At 45.9% G+C, this 13,900-nt stretch overlaps 1 protein-coding gene across 1 annotated transcript; it reads right to left on the bottom strand.

The window, feature by feature from the left end:
- Nucleotides 1-9,114: 9,114 nt before the first annotated feature.
- On the bottom strand, nucleotides 9,115-13,604 carry LOC123149582 (protein MAK16 homolog). Its single transcript, XM_044569268.1, has 9 exons — nucleotides 13,308-13,604; nucleotides 13,094-13,203; nucleotides 12,362-12,480; nucleotides 12,176-12,273; nucleotides 10,574-10,661; nucleotides 10,360-10,494; nucleotides 10,166-10,256; nucleotides 9,796-9,908; nucleotides 9,115-9,449 (listed from the first exon to the last, which is right to left on the bottom strand). The coding sequence occupies exons 1-9, from the start codon at nucleotides 13,364-13,366 to the stop codon at nucleotides 9,402-9,404; spliced, it is 861 nt and encodes a 286-aa protein (XP_044425203.1). The 5' UTR covers nucleotides 13,367-13,604; the 3' UTR covers nucleotides 9,115-9,401.
- Nucleotides 13,605-13,900: the final 296 nt, after the last annotated feature.

The raw sequence follows: 13,900 nt of genomic DNA, 5'->3' as shown, positions 1-13,900 counted from the left end.
TCCGGAGGAAGGGTTTTCCCCTTCTTGGACCCTTCGGCCTCCCCAGTGGGGGCGGCCTTCCTTTTCTTCTCTCCCCCCGCTGGAGGGGGAGAGGTCTCTTCTTCTTCCTCCTTGTCTTCACGGGAGGAATGCGCCTTGGAGCCGTCGGATGATGAACCCGACACCTCCCGGCGCCGGGCACTTTTTCGAGTCCCCGTGGCCTTCTTCGTGGCCTTCTTCTCCGGCACCACATAGGGTGCCGGAACCAGCAACTTCACCAAGCGGGCATCGGCTGGGTCTTCGGGCAAAGGAGCCGGACAGTCGATCTGTCCGGACTTCGCCTGCCAAACCTGTCAAAGGTAAGGAAGCTTAGATCCCGCATAGAGTTAAACTATGAAAAACTAATACCCTGTAAAAGGCACAAACAACTTACCGCGCTGGCGTGACGCTGTGCGCTGAATCCGCGATCCTCGGTAGCGGATGCGGGAGCCTTGGCGCCCTTGAAAAGCACCTTCTAGACATCTTCGTACGTCGTGTCAAAGAGCCTGCTCAGAGTTCGGTGTTGCGCCGGGTTGAACTCCCACAGATTGAAGGCCCGTTGTTGACACGGGAGGATCCGGCGGATGAGCATGACCTAGACTACGTTGACAAGCTTGAGCTGCTTGTCCACCAGGGTTTGGATGCATGTTTGTAGTCCAGTCACCTCTCCTTTGCTGCCCCACGACAGGCCCGTCTCTTTCCAGGATGTGAGCCGCGTTGGGGGTCCGGACCGGAACTCGGGGGCTGCGACCCACTCAGGGTCGCGCGGCTCGGTGATGTAAAACCACCCCGATTGCCACCCCTTCAGGGTCTCCACAAAGGAGCCCTCGAGCCATAAGACGTTGGGCATCTTGCCCACCATGGCGCCTCCGCACTCCGCCTGGTTGCCGCGCACCACCTTCGGCTTGACATTGAAAGTCTTGAGCCATAGGCCGAAATGGGGGCGGATGCAGAGGAAAGCCTCGCACACGATGATAAACGCCGAGATGTTGAGGATGAAGTTCAGGGCCAGATCATGGAAATCCATGCCATAGTAGAACATGAGTCCCCGAACGAATGGGTGGATAGGAAAACCCAGTCCGCGGAGGAAGTGGGGAAGGAACACTACCCTCTCATGGGGCCTTGAGGTGGGGAGGAGCTGCCCCTCTTCGGGAAGCCGGTGCACGATGTCGTTAGACAAGTATTCGGCCTTCCTCAGTTTTTTTATGTGTCCCTCCGTGACGGAGGAGACCATCCACTTGCCTCCCGCTCCGGACATGGCTGGAGAAGGTTGAGGTGGGGAGTGCGGACTTGGGCGCTGGAGCTCGAGTGCGCGAGAATGGATAGGCAAAGGAGGAAGAAGGCGTAGGTGAAAAGGTGGATCCTTATCCCCTTATATGGGTGGACACAACTACGTGTCCCCGCCAGCCTGGTAAAACTCGCTTATCCCCAAGCGACGTAATCAATGGCGTGGTTGGGTTACCCACGCCCGTATTGATGAGAATCCCGGAATAAGGGGACACGATCTCTGCTTCGACGAGACGTGCCAAGGAAACCGCCTCGCATGACACGCTGAGGTGGGACAATAAAACGATTCGAATAAAGGCTTGGCCGTGGTGGGATGTCACACTACAGAATACGTCAGTAGATTAGATTTGTGTAAATATTATTCTCTCTATGGCAATATGTGGAAACTTATTTTGCAGAGCCAGACACTATCTTTGTGTTCAAAATCTTCTATGAAGTATTTGGAGGAGGAACTCGCCTTGCAATGCCGAAGACAAACTGCGCGCCGGACTCGTCGTCATTGAAGCCTGGTTCAGGGGCTACTGAGGGAGTCCTGGATTAGGGGGTGTCCGGATGGCTGGACTATACCTTCAGCCGGACTCCTGGACTATGAAGATACAAGATTGAAGACTTTGTCCCGTGTCCGGGAGGGACTTTCCTTGGCGTGGAAGGCAAGCTTGGCGATACGGATATGTAGATCTCCTACCATTGTAACCGACTTTGTGTTCCCTTACCCTCTCCGGTGTCTATATAAACCGGAGGGTTTTAGCCCGTAGGACAACAGACAGAACAACAATCATACCATAGGCTAGCTTCTAGGGTTTAGCCTCTCCGATCTCGTGGTAGATCTACTCTTGTACTACCCATATCATCAATATTAATCAAGCAGGACGTAGGGTTTTACCTCCATCAAGAGGGCCCGAACCTGGGTAAAACTTCGTGTCCCTTGCCTCCTGTTACCATCTGGCCTAGACGCACAGTTCGGGACCCCCTACCCGAGATCCGCCGGTTTTGACACCGACAGTCACGCAAAAAGAAAGGAGAGGAAAGGTAAAAATAAGGGAGGGGAAGAGAAAGCTGAGAGTGCTCGAAAAGAGATCATAGGGGAAAAGACGGGTAATCCTTTTGGGGTACCACCAACAGGGAGTGACCAAAATTTTTCTTTTGAGAGGGAAATGGATAGCTATGAACATGTGTTGTATGGTGAGATGACTGTTTCTCCTAAAAGAGTCTGTATGGGTAGAGTTGACACTATGAGGGATGGGGATGGTATAGTCACACATGTAGCAAAGGAAACAGAGGAGGGAGTCGGTTGGAGATGATGGCACATCGGCAGCCTCCTAGGAGGAGGACCGCCGGGCCAAATGAGAATCCTAGGTGGAACTATCGCGGTATGCTCTCCCCCACGGCAGTTCGTGAGCTCTTGGAGCTCCAGCAGCGTACCAAGGCTGATTTGATTTTTCTCTCGGAGTCACACTTGAATAAATGTAAATCCGATGAGTTGTGTTGTTATTTATCTTTTGATTCGATGATTGTAGTGGAGAGTGATGGTCGGTCCGGTGGCCTAGTCTTGTACTATAATAAGTTCAATAAAGTTGTTTTGAATTATGTATCGTCTCATTTTATTGACATTCTTTTTATGAATGATGATGATGTACATTGGCGGTTCACGGGTTTTTATGGTCATCCGGTTTGGAGTGATCGTAAGTTATCGTGGGATAATATTAGGAATTTACATAGTCTGGTTCATCATCCCTGGGTGATCTTAGAGGATTTTAATGAAATTTTACTGTCATCAGAAAAAGAGGGCGGAAATGTAAGACCAAATGCTATGATGATAGATTTTCGTAACTGTTTAGGGGAGTGTGGCCTCGAGGATATGGGTTGTATTGGTGACCCCTTCACTTGGAAGAGAGGCGATACTAGAGATAGGCTGGACCGCGCGGTGTGCAATGTGGAATGGGCGAATAAATTCCCTCGGGCCGCGATAATTAATGAGGAACATGTTCATTCTGATCACCGTCCACTCATACTGGATACGGAATATTTTGATGGAAATATTTTTAACGCCCCAAGGGGACGAGTAAAACAATTTGAAGCTCGATGGCTCAAGGAGGAAACGGTTGATGAAATTGTTCGTACAGCATGGGAAAAGGCAAAGATGATGGGTATTGGGCCAAAGCTCGCTGATCGTACTCGTGCAATTCAATCAGATTTGCACATTTGGGATCGTGAGGTTTTGAGAGGCCCAAAGCATAGAATAAAAAAGCTCGAAAAAGAGTTGGAAAAACTACGAAGAGGCCCTATGACTGTGGATTCCCAAGCACGACAAAAGGAGATTTTGGTTCTCATCGAAAATTTGCTGGAACAAGAGGAGATTTATTGGGTACAATGTGGTCGTGCAAATTGGTTATTGCATGGGGATCGCAAGACTTCTTTTTTCCATAACGCGGCAACAGCTAGAAAGAAAAGAAACCAGATTAAAAAATTGCTTGGGGACGATGGAGTCTGGGTGCAAGGTGCGGAAATGAAGGATTATATTAAAGGGTACTTTTCAAAACTCTTCACGTCAGAAGTCTCTCAACCAGATCCGAGAGTTCTCTATCTTGTTAAAAGAAAACTGACAGACGAGATGAATAGGGCACTCATGGCCCCGTATACGACAGTGGAAGTTAAGAAAGCCTTGTTTGACATTGATGATTTAAAAGCGCCGGGTCCAGATGGTCTACACGCTAGTTTTTACAAGAGATTTTGGCCTATGTTGGGAGAGGACCTGACAAAAGAAGTACTCCAGGCGGTGAATACATGTTCAATACCGGCAGGATGGAACGATACTGCAATTGTCATGATCCCAAAGGTTAACTCCCTAGAAAAGGTTACTCAATTTAGACCTATTAGTTTATGCAATGTGGTGTATAAGATTATTTCAAAAATGATTGCAGCGCGTCTCAAATTAATTTTGTCAGACATTATCAGCCCAACTCAGAGTGCTTTTGTCCCTGGGAGACTAATCAAAGATAATATTTTGGTAGCATATGAGTGTTTCCACACAATAAAAAAAGAAAAGAATGGGGAGGGAAGGGTTTTGTGCAATCAAGTTGGACATGCACAAAGCTTATGACCGAGTGGAGTGGTCTTTCTTGAAAGCAATTTTGTTGAAGCTGGGTTTGAAAGAAAACTTGGTGAATTTGATTATGCAATGTGTGTCCTCTGTGGAGTACAGGATTCGGTTTAATGCAGATGAGACTGATAGCTTCAAACCCACTAGAGGGCTAAGGCAGGGGGATCCCCTCTCCCCCTACTTATTCATGTTATGTACGGAGGGCCTGACTGCCCTTTTAACAAATGCGGGGGAGAGAGGAAGTATCTTCGGCATAAAGGTTAGCAGGGAAGCTCCCTCAGTTTCCAATCTATTATTTGCGGATGATTCTTCGATCCTCATGCGAGAAAATGCAATGAACGCGGAGGTCCTTAAAGCGGTTCTGGACTCTTACTGTGCCGCCTCGGGGCAGATGGTGAGTGTCGAAAAATCCAGCATATTTTTTAGTCCCAATACGAAAGTGGAGGACAAAGGCAAATATGTACAATTCTAAATATTATGACCGAGGCACTTAATGATAAATATTTGGGATTACCTGCCAATGTGGGCATGGATAAAAGCGATTGTTTTCAGTTCTTGATTGATCGTATTATTATGAAGATTAGTGGTTGGAAAGAAAAGTTGTTATCGGCGCTTGGGAAGGAAATCTTGCTTAAGTCTGTTGTTCAAGCTATCCCAACATATGCAATGTCCGTATTTCAAATTCCTAAAAAGATTTGCAAAGGAATCATAGACGCGATGGCGCAATTTTGATGGGGTGACGAGGACAATCAGAAAAGGATGCACTGGATGGCATGGTGGAAGTTGTGTGTTCCAAAAGACCAAGGAGGAATGGGTTTCCGTGATATACACTGTTTTAACTTAGCTTTATTAGCGAAGCAAGTGTGGCGTCTCGTGGATAATCCTGAATCGTTATGTGCGACAATCCTAAGAGCCAAGTATTTCCCCGAAGGTGATTTGATGAGCGTGGTATTAAAAAAGGGCGCCTCCTTTACTTGGCAAAGCATTATGGCGGGAGTGGACTCTCTCAAGAACGGCTATACATGGAGAGTAGGAACGGGAGAAAATATTGACATATGGAGAGATGCATGGATCCCAAATTGTGCAGACAGGAAAATTATTACACCTAGAAGGGGGAATCTACTGACGAAAGTTTATGATCTTATTAACCCAGTCACAAATGGTTGGGATGAAGAGTTGGTGAGACAAACTTTGTGGCCAATTGATGCCCGTAGAGTACTAGCGATCCCGATATCTATGCATAATATGTCGGACTTTATTGTGTGGAGCTATACAAAAAACGGTTTATTCACTGTACAATCATCTTATTTGAAGGAATGGAATAAGCAACATGGGAGGAAGTTGGAATACTCAAATGGCATGGGCAGAAGTAACGTCAATCCTATTTGGGGTAAGATTTGGAAATTAGCTTGTCCGGCAAAGGTTAAATTTTTTATTTGGCGGACGCTCCACGGGACCCTACCGTGTCACGTTACATTGGCCAACAGACATATAAAAACTCAGCCAATATGCCCAGCATGTTTGGATGGTCCAGAAGACACGAAACATATATTATTTCTATGCCAGAAGGCAAAGGAAGTGTGGGAATATTTGGGGTTGTATGAAGTGGTGAAAAAAGCTTGCGTCATTGATCGTGCAGGAGAGGCAGTCCTTGAATTCTTACTCCCTATGCCTGATCATGACTACACATCTTGGGCTCCCGGAATGCAGGGGAACTAATCGCTATAGCTGCTTGGTATTTATGGTGAAATAGACGGAAACTAGTCCATGAGGGTAAGTCTCAAGAGGCGTCCCAGACCTCGATGGGGATTAGGACTATAACAGCGAACTATGTAAATGCCCACTCTCCTAAAGCAAAGAGAAAGAATGAAGGATGGTGCAGACCTCCTAGGGGGTTTGTTAAATTGAATGTGGATGCTTCTTTTGATCATGATCAGCTAAGAGGCACAGCGGGTGCTGTTATGAGAGATGACAAAGGAAACTTCATAGTAGGTGGTAACTGGAGGATTCAATACTGTGCGGATGCTCTGACAGCGGAGGCGGTAGCACTCAGATTTGGCTTACAGTTGGCACAAAAGACGGGATGCAATCGTCTAATTATCAATTCTGATAATATGAAGGTCATTGACACAATGAATAATGGAGGACAGTCTGCGGGAGCGGCTGCTGCAATTTTTGAGGATTGTTTTTTTATGGCCTGTGATTTTCCTCAAACCAATTTTAAACATTGTAACAGGGAAGCCAATAAAATAGCTTATGAGCTTGTTAGATTAGCAAAATGTTCCATGACTAGCGATTGGATAGAGGAGCCCATCAAAAATCTTGTAACTCTCTTGATAGACGATGTAATCATTATTACTAATTAATAAAGTTCAAGTTGTTTTTCAAAAAAAGAAGTCCTCGGATGATACGCCCAGATACACCATGACATAGTCCTTCGAATGACACCAAGAATCCACACCTCCACGTAACGTGCACACGCAGGACGACGGCATGAATCAGTAGTGTAGCAAATCAGCCATCGGGAGGGATTGCTTCGGTAGTCACCATATATATACAAAATAGTCTGAACGGAACCACAATCTTCCATGAGTGAGATGTGGCATCAGTCCATTAATTCAAATGGTTGCATGCTTTAGACCAAGAACTCGGGATGAGTTTGGCACGCAGCCGTGCATGTACGTTGGTGTGTGATAGAGAGACGAGATGGCAGGAAACGTGTGTTGGTACGTCTGCAAGGATGGGTGACACTGACAGCTACTCCCTCCGTTCGGATTTACTCGTCGTGGTTTTAGTTCAAATTTGAACTAAAACCACGACAAGTAAATCGGAACGGAGGGAGTAATAGTTAAGCAGCACACATGGGTGTACCAAAGAGTTTTTTTTTGAAAACACCTGTAATTTTATTCATACTTATAATAATTACAGATACACTAATTTGGAACTAAGATCCAAGAACTCTGACTAAGAATTACCATGAAATCTCTTGGAAACGCCTTCTTCATAGTATCAATATTTGCTCAAAGAAATACTCCAAAGACTTCGGTAAAGAGGCTGTAATTGGACTGGAGCAACAATGTTGCCACTCTTTCATCGGCATGACCATTATCAATAATGGTTTTTGAAAGCACATTGAGTTGCCCATCCGAAAAGATGGAAAGCCTTGATCGATGAACGTACTTGGGCCGGGGATGATCCCCTAGAAGTGCGGGCCATCGGATCGCTATATCTTCACCATGGTATCAATTAAACCTGGGCAAACGTCGGGCCGGGCCTGGTTTCGGGCCGGGCTTATAAAAGCCCGACCTTCATTTCTCAAGCCCGAGCCCGGCCCGAAGCCCGAAATACTCCATATTTTCAAGCCCGAGCCCGGCCCGAAATCAAGGCCGAAGCCCGAAAGCCCGGCCCGAATGCTGTTTTTTAGTACGCGCACGTGCAAGCCCGGCCCGAAGCCCGAAAGCCCGGCCCGAAATACGGAAAAATTGAAGCCTGAGCCCGGCCCGAACTATCTTTCGAGCTGCAAAACAAAGCCCGAGCCCGGCCCGAATGTCAAGCCCGGCCCGGCCCGGCCCGGGTTTTTCGGGTCGGGTCGTCGGGCCGGGCTGCCCATGCCCGGGTTTAGTATCGATGAAAGATTTTAGCTCGACAAATAATCAAATCACACCAACATACACTCATCAAATCCAAATAATCGGATCGCGAAGACAGAAAACTTTCTAATCTCATGACACCACCAAAAAAACGAGAGTGATTTTATTCTCATAAATGCGATGATCACTAGATGTTGACGAAGAACATAGAACTCTTAAATACACGAGGTCCCCCCACCTCTCAACGCCAAGATGGCAACCGGAGGCGAGGGGACGGCGGCTGCAATAGGAAACCCTCTCGAGTCGAGATAGGGAGAAAGCTGGCTAATTAAGGCCACCCAATTGATGGGGAGGGATTAAAAGGCTACGCATGGCCAAGCGGCTGTGCATCACCATCTCAAGCGTCTTTCCCATGGCGGCGAGCCTTTGGTCCCCTCGGATTGGTGCATTTGCAATGGCGGGAGCCAGGAATTAAAGATTAGAAGCCAAATGAGTAAATAAAAAAGATATAACGGGTGCCAAATTATAGAAATAGATGTGTTTTTTTCTAAAATCTAAGTGGTTAAGTGCAGAGAGACAAGCACATGTATGCACATCTATGGGAAGATGGGGGAGCCAAGCACATGTATGCATATTTGTGCTGTTTCATGGCGATTTCCTTCTACAACCCACCTTGGGTTCATGCCTTTCCGAGACAGTTTGATCGGTTTGCCCATTTCAAAAATGTGCTATTCTGCAATGTCTGAGGTCATGAACTCGCCAGCTTGCTCTGTTATTTCTCAAATTTTGCTCTGTTATCATGCGCATGTGAAACTATTTCATTGACGCGCAAAAATTGCACTCTTATTTCTCAAATTTTGACATTCTTCTCTCGAGGCAGAAGCATGGTAGCACAGTTGCGGTTGTTACTCTGATCAAAACAAGTGCTCCCGGTACAAGCCTACTCTGCTCAGAGATGTAATACAACTGTTATAGGCTTAATTTTGGGTGTTAACATCAGGGTGAGGAATGCGCTTCATGATTTATAACCAAAAAGAAACCAATTACTGGACCATTCATTTACCCTGCGCAGCTGAATCCGATGTATAGCCAAAAAAAAATTTGTACTGAGTAAGGTAGTTTCCTGTCCTGCCTGTGTAATTGTAAATTCAAAAGCGCCCCATTACACAACTTAACATTAACAGTTCACGTTCACCGCAGCTTCGCACAAAACTGGTTCTGATCTGAGACACTCAACACTGCTCGAAGTACAACACTGTTCTAATTCACAGCTCATGTCAGTTTCCATATTCGCCGCAAAATAACCAACATATGAATTCTACAGATTACCATCAGAAGATAAGAGGAAAAATTATCTAAAGTACACCATCAACACCGAGCATATTACTGAAGCCGCGCCTGGTGAATCACATTCGCGTCCTTTGCCTGCTACCCCTGTCCTCGTCTTCTTCCACCTGTTGCGGAAAGGTGAGAAACAAATTATACTCCAGCAGGAAATTGTGCTAGTTCAGACACAACCTACCGGACAATGAAATCGTTTCGAAAAGAAAACCTAATATTACACCTCAAAATGCATGCTCTTGGAAAAAAACTTCTCCCATGAAGAGATAATCAATAGAACTTTCGACAATGTAAATAAAGAGGAAAGCATAATACTGATTCCTTTATCTATGTTTATGTGTTGGGCAGCAAATAGTATGTGACAATGCAATAAGATGTGCTTGATTTTATCTATGTTTTTAGGCGACACGGTCGTGTATCATGGTATCAAGAATATTCATACTGAAACAATTAATTTACCTCTGTGATAACCTTCGTAGACTTCCGCCCAATCTTTGACCTTGAATCGGAGCCTGGTAGCTTGGGCTTCTTTGTTGCTGGCTCATCCAAATCATCATCTTCATCTCCATCATCTGCAATTATTTTATGTTTTTACAGAGGTTAGATTGGCAGTTGGCACTACTATACTGAGTAACCATTTTGTCCAAGAGTATATCTACATAGCAATCGTATTAAACAAATCGGTATGAATTTTCAAGGGCCATAATTCAGGAAAAGTAAAGCTTCTTCACATTATCCAATGAACACAGAAAAAGGAGAAGTATCTTCGCAAGTCAGAGCACTCTATAACATGCCCAATTAAAATCAGCAGGAACAAGGGAATGTTTACCATCTTCATCACCAAAACCTTCAAAATCTTCCATATCGTCCATGTCACCCATCTCGATATCATCGCCTTCAACATACTCTATCTCACCTTCCTGTATTGGCAAATAAATCCACAATATATAGGAAAGCTTGTGAGCAGTAAGAACATAACCAAGTTAGCTTAATTCTCATTCTCATAATCAGTACTGTGCTTACTTTTTCCTCTTCTATCTCAGTAGCCAACTCATCCTTTTCCATGTCAAGGATGGTATCAAACTGCTTGAAGGGGAAATTATATATTTCACCATAAACACCTTTCCTCAGACGTTCCTTTAGCTCACTTTCAATACTCTGACCAGTAGAAGAAAGATGTTAGAACATGGCAATGTATAATAGTAAATTGATAGAGATTATCAGAAAAAAAAATAACCTTATCTAGTTGAGCAGCCTTTTCAGCTTTCTCCAATCTTCGGAGATCACGCTGAGTTTTCTTCCTGGGAACTGTCATTATCTTCTCTCTAAAGAGCAAAAGAATATGTTTAGCAACTTTTTCTGTGTCAAAAATTAACAGTAAAAGTATGGAAATCAACAAGATGAATCACCATGTGACCGTTTTTGCAAAAAAAAGAAAAGGAATCAGCATGTAACTGAACCTGGTTACATGTTAATGGCACAAATGTATACCATCAAGTCAAGTCATCATTAGTCAATTTCTTTGTTTTTCTGTACTGCCACAAACAGGTTTGTGATTGACATAATATCGTTATTAATATTTTGAATGTAGAAAACAACCAATTTGAAGACGTTTGGGCTTTAGTCTTACTAAGCTATGCAGGCCAAAGCACCTGATTGATGGAAGGAAGAAGCTGGAGAGGGGAAAGCATGGAGTGGAGGTGGTCCTGTACTGCTGTACCAGTGAGACTGATGAGCAGTGCTGGCAAGGCTGGTTGCTGACTAGAGGGACGTTGATAGCTGCTGCGGTGGTGGAGTGGGAGTAGGGGAAAGACAGGCAAAGGAGCAGGACGCCGCCCTTCGACAAAACAACAGTGGAGCAGAAGGATGAAGAGCGAGAGGATGAATCTGCTGGAGGAAAAGGTACGAGTGTGATGGAGGGGGTGGGGTCAACTGCCATGAGGGGAGACTTGCCAGCATATATGGTCGATGCCTAGTACCTTCCATACAAAAATCAAGCAATCTGATGGCAGAGCAGAACACATAGCCAAATATGACATCAAGACCTCAGAAACTGGAACTGTCGAATGTTATAAGCTGCAAGGCGAACAGTGAGCTGGTCCTGCTCCCTACACAGGCCAGGCCTTTCTCTTTCTTTTCTGTCCTCTTAGTGCATGTTCTGACTTTGTAGGTCACCATTATTCGCAATTAAGGCCGTCACATCTACCAGGCCCAAAAGCTTGCTCTCCCAAGTATGTAGAAGACGGACATTTTAGAGTTGGCTACACAAGGTTTGGGGCCAAAGGATTTGACAAGATAAGGTTGGATTACAACAGATTCACATAATGAAACACTGAAGTGATGTGCTGGTGCAGGCATCACCAGAGCTAGAAAGGGTGTCTGCTAACTGAGGTTAAACCGACAAACAAACTTACATTAACTCGCAGCTGACGTTTGCCAAAGTGAGCCACACAAAATAATACACAGGGTAAACCTTAACAAAGAGGATCTACCAGTAAGTTTGTGGGCTCAACATGTAGCAACTTTAGCATAACTAATAAGCCTTGTCACATGATCATTGCTAATGATCCTAATTTATGTCCTCTGTGAGGATCTCAAAAGTTTTTCTTTTGTAGATTCTATCTCCTCTTTAACGATCTCGAACGTATTTTCTTTTTTACATTCTACCATTTTGGGAAACCACATAAGAAAAGCAAACAGAACAGTGCCACCCAGATAAAATTGCACATGAATCAATATATCCACATTTACTACTATCAAGTCAACCCAGAATTCAGGAGCACATAACTGTCACGAACTTTATGTTGTGTGTGTGCGTAAAAACACCATAAGTGCTTACCTCACTTTAAGTTGGAGTCTCCTCATTCTTATCCGATACTGAGTCATTTTTGTCAGACGCTGTTTGATCTTGTGCACAAGTAGCTTGGGCCAAAATTCCTACATAGTGAAATAAAAGGGGTGTCATAAGGCTAACTAGACTCGTGTTCAGATGGAATGACAAAGCACAGCAGGAAGAAATGCATACAAGATGCTTGTTGATGATTTCCATTGCCTTCTCATAGTTCCTGGGTAGTTTGACTCTCTCCCATAATTTTTTTGGCAGATGAGCCCTTTCAGCAGTTTTCATGTATAAGTAGAATACACCTGCATGAGCGATCAAAGTTAAAAAGAAGAACAACAGCATCACCAAGAGTTTCCGATGATAAGCATAGCTCCCTACGAAGAAGAACCAAGAGCACAACGACTAAAGCATGCAGGCCACGATATCTATAGCAGCGGCAAGCTGAAGCATCCAGCAGTTAAAAGTGACTCTAGCCTCTGCAGAGCACAATGACTACTGCTTGTAAAACAGCAATGTTTTGACATCACACAGGTGATGACGCATGGAAGGGATAGCTGCTTCAATCATCATGTTTCTGACTAAACCACTGTTCTAATTAAAACTATTTTTGCAGTATTCATTCATATAGCACATGATTCGGTCTTACAGCCTATTCCATCAGTTAAGTGACTCGCCGAACACTTGATTGTCCCCCTGACAGGACATAACTGAATTTGCCATGTCAACGTTCACAACAAAGGCAATGCAAAGAGCCCTTGCTGGAAAATCAATTGCGGTGAAAAGGGAAAGATGGAACATACTGACTGACCAAGTACTTACTATCTATTGTGACTGAACTCTCACTGGGGCCAACTCAATCAGGCAAAATCGGCGGTTAATTAGAAGGAGAGGAGAGGGGAAGAGAAATACACATACCGTCGTGGTCCCGGATGGTGGCGTAGCGGCTGTTGGCGAGCGGGCAGGAGCTCCGGTTGCATATGCCGGTGGCGTTGTAGGGGTTCCGGCAGAATATCCCCGTCTCGATCCTGAGAAAGACAAAGGCGGAAACTTTTTCATCAGTCCCGGGGGAGAGCGCGGGGAAGAGGGGCGGAGGGCGTCGCCGCCCGCGGCGGGCGGGGTGGGCGCTCACTTGGCCATGAAGCTGCAGTGGTTGTGGCGGATGCAGTGCCATATCACGTCGTCGCTCATCTTGTCCCCGCCGGCAGGGTGGGGAAGCCAACCAAGAACGGCGGCGGCGAGTCGACGGCGCGGTCGGGGAGGCCGGCGGAGCGGAGGGAGCGACGCGGCGGGGTGCGGATGGGAGGGGAGGTGGGGTGGTGGAGGCGGAGTGGGCGAGGGCGGCGGCGTGAGAGGCGGCGCGGTCGGAGGGGGGGAGTTTGATGGGTTTAGGGCGGCGGGAGGGGAGGGGAGGGGGTGGGGGTTCAGTAGAGCGGCGGCGAGGGTTGGAGCAGGCGGAGCGGAGGACGCGGCCGTGGGCTGTTGGGCTTTATTTTCTCGGTTCTGCTGGGCTTTATTTGTAGTGGCGCCTTCATCAAATACCTAAAAGACAGATTACTCAAAATCCACAGAGAATGGGATATAAGTTTGGTCATGTGGCTGGCCAAGCCACACATGACGCCCTGGGAGTAAAGACAAAGCATATTTAGCTAACTTGTGGGCTTTGGCATTCGCCGCACGACCTTCAAAAATAAACTTGCTAGTGGGTGGAACTCTATGTCTAAT

Source organism: Triticum aestivum, chromosome 7A (genome assembly GCF_018294505.1).
Source record: "Triticum aestivum cultivar Chinese Spring chromosome 7A, IWGSC CS RefSeq v2.1, whole genome shotgun sequence".
Lineage (NCBI taxonomy): Eukaryota > Viridiplantae > Streptophyta > Magnoliopsida > Poales > Poaceae > Triticum > Triticum aestivum.
Note: the sequence above shows the minus strand (reverse complement) of the source record. Positions and strands in the feature narration are given on the sequence as shown.

What these genes read in the sequence shown, in the direction of transcription:
- LOC123149582 (XM_044569268.1), bottom strand. Translation starts at nt 13,366, where the DNA reads ATGAGCGACGACGTGATATGGCACTGCATCCGCCACAACCACTGCAGC. An exon ending in CACTGCAGCTTCATGGCCAA is followed by an intron (nt 13,204 to 13,307) that starts GTGAGCGCCCAC and finishes TGTCTTTCTCAG; the next exon opens with GATCGAGACGGGGATATTCT. An exon ending in AAATCATCAACAAGCATCTT is followed by an intron (nt 12,274 to 12,361) that starts GTATGCATTTCT and finishes TTCACTATGTAG; the next exon opens with GAATTTTGGCCCAAGCTACT.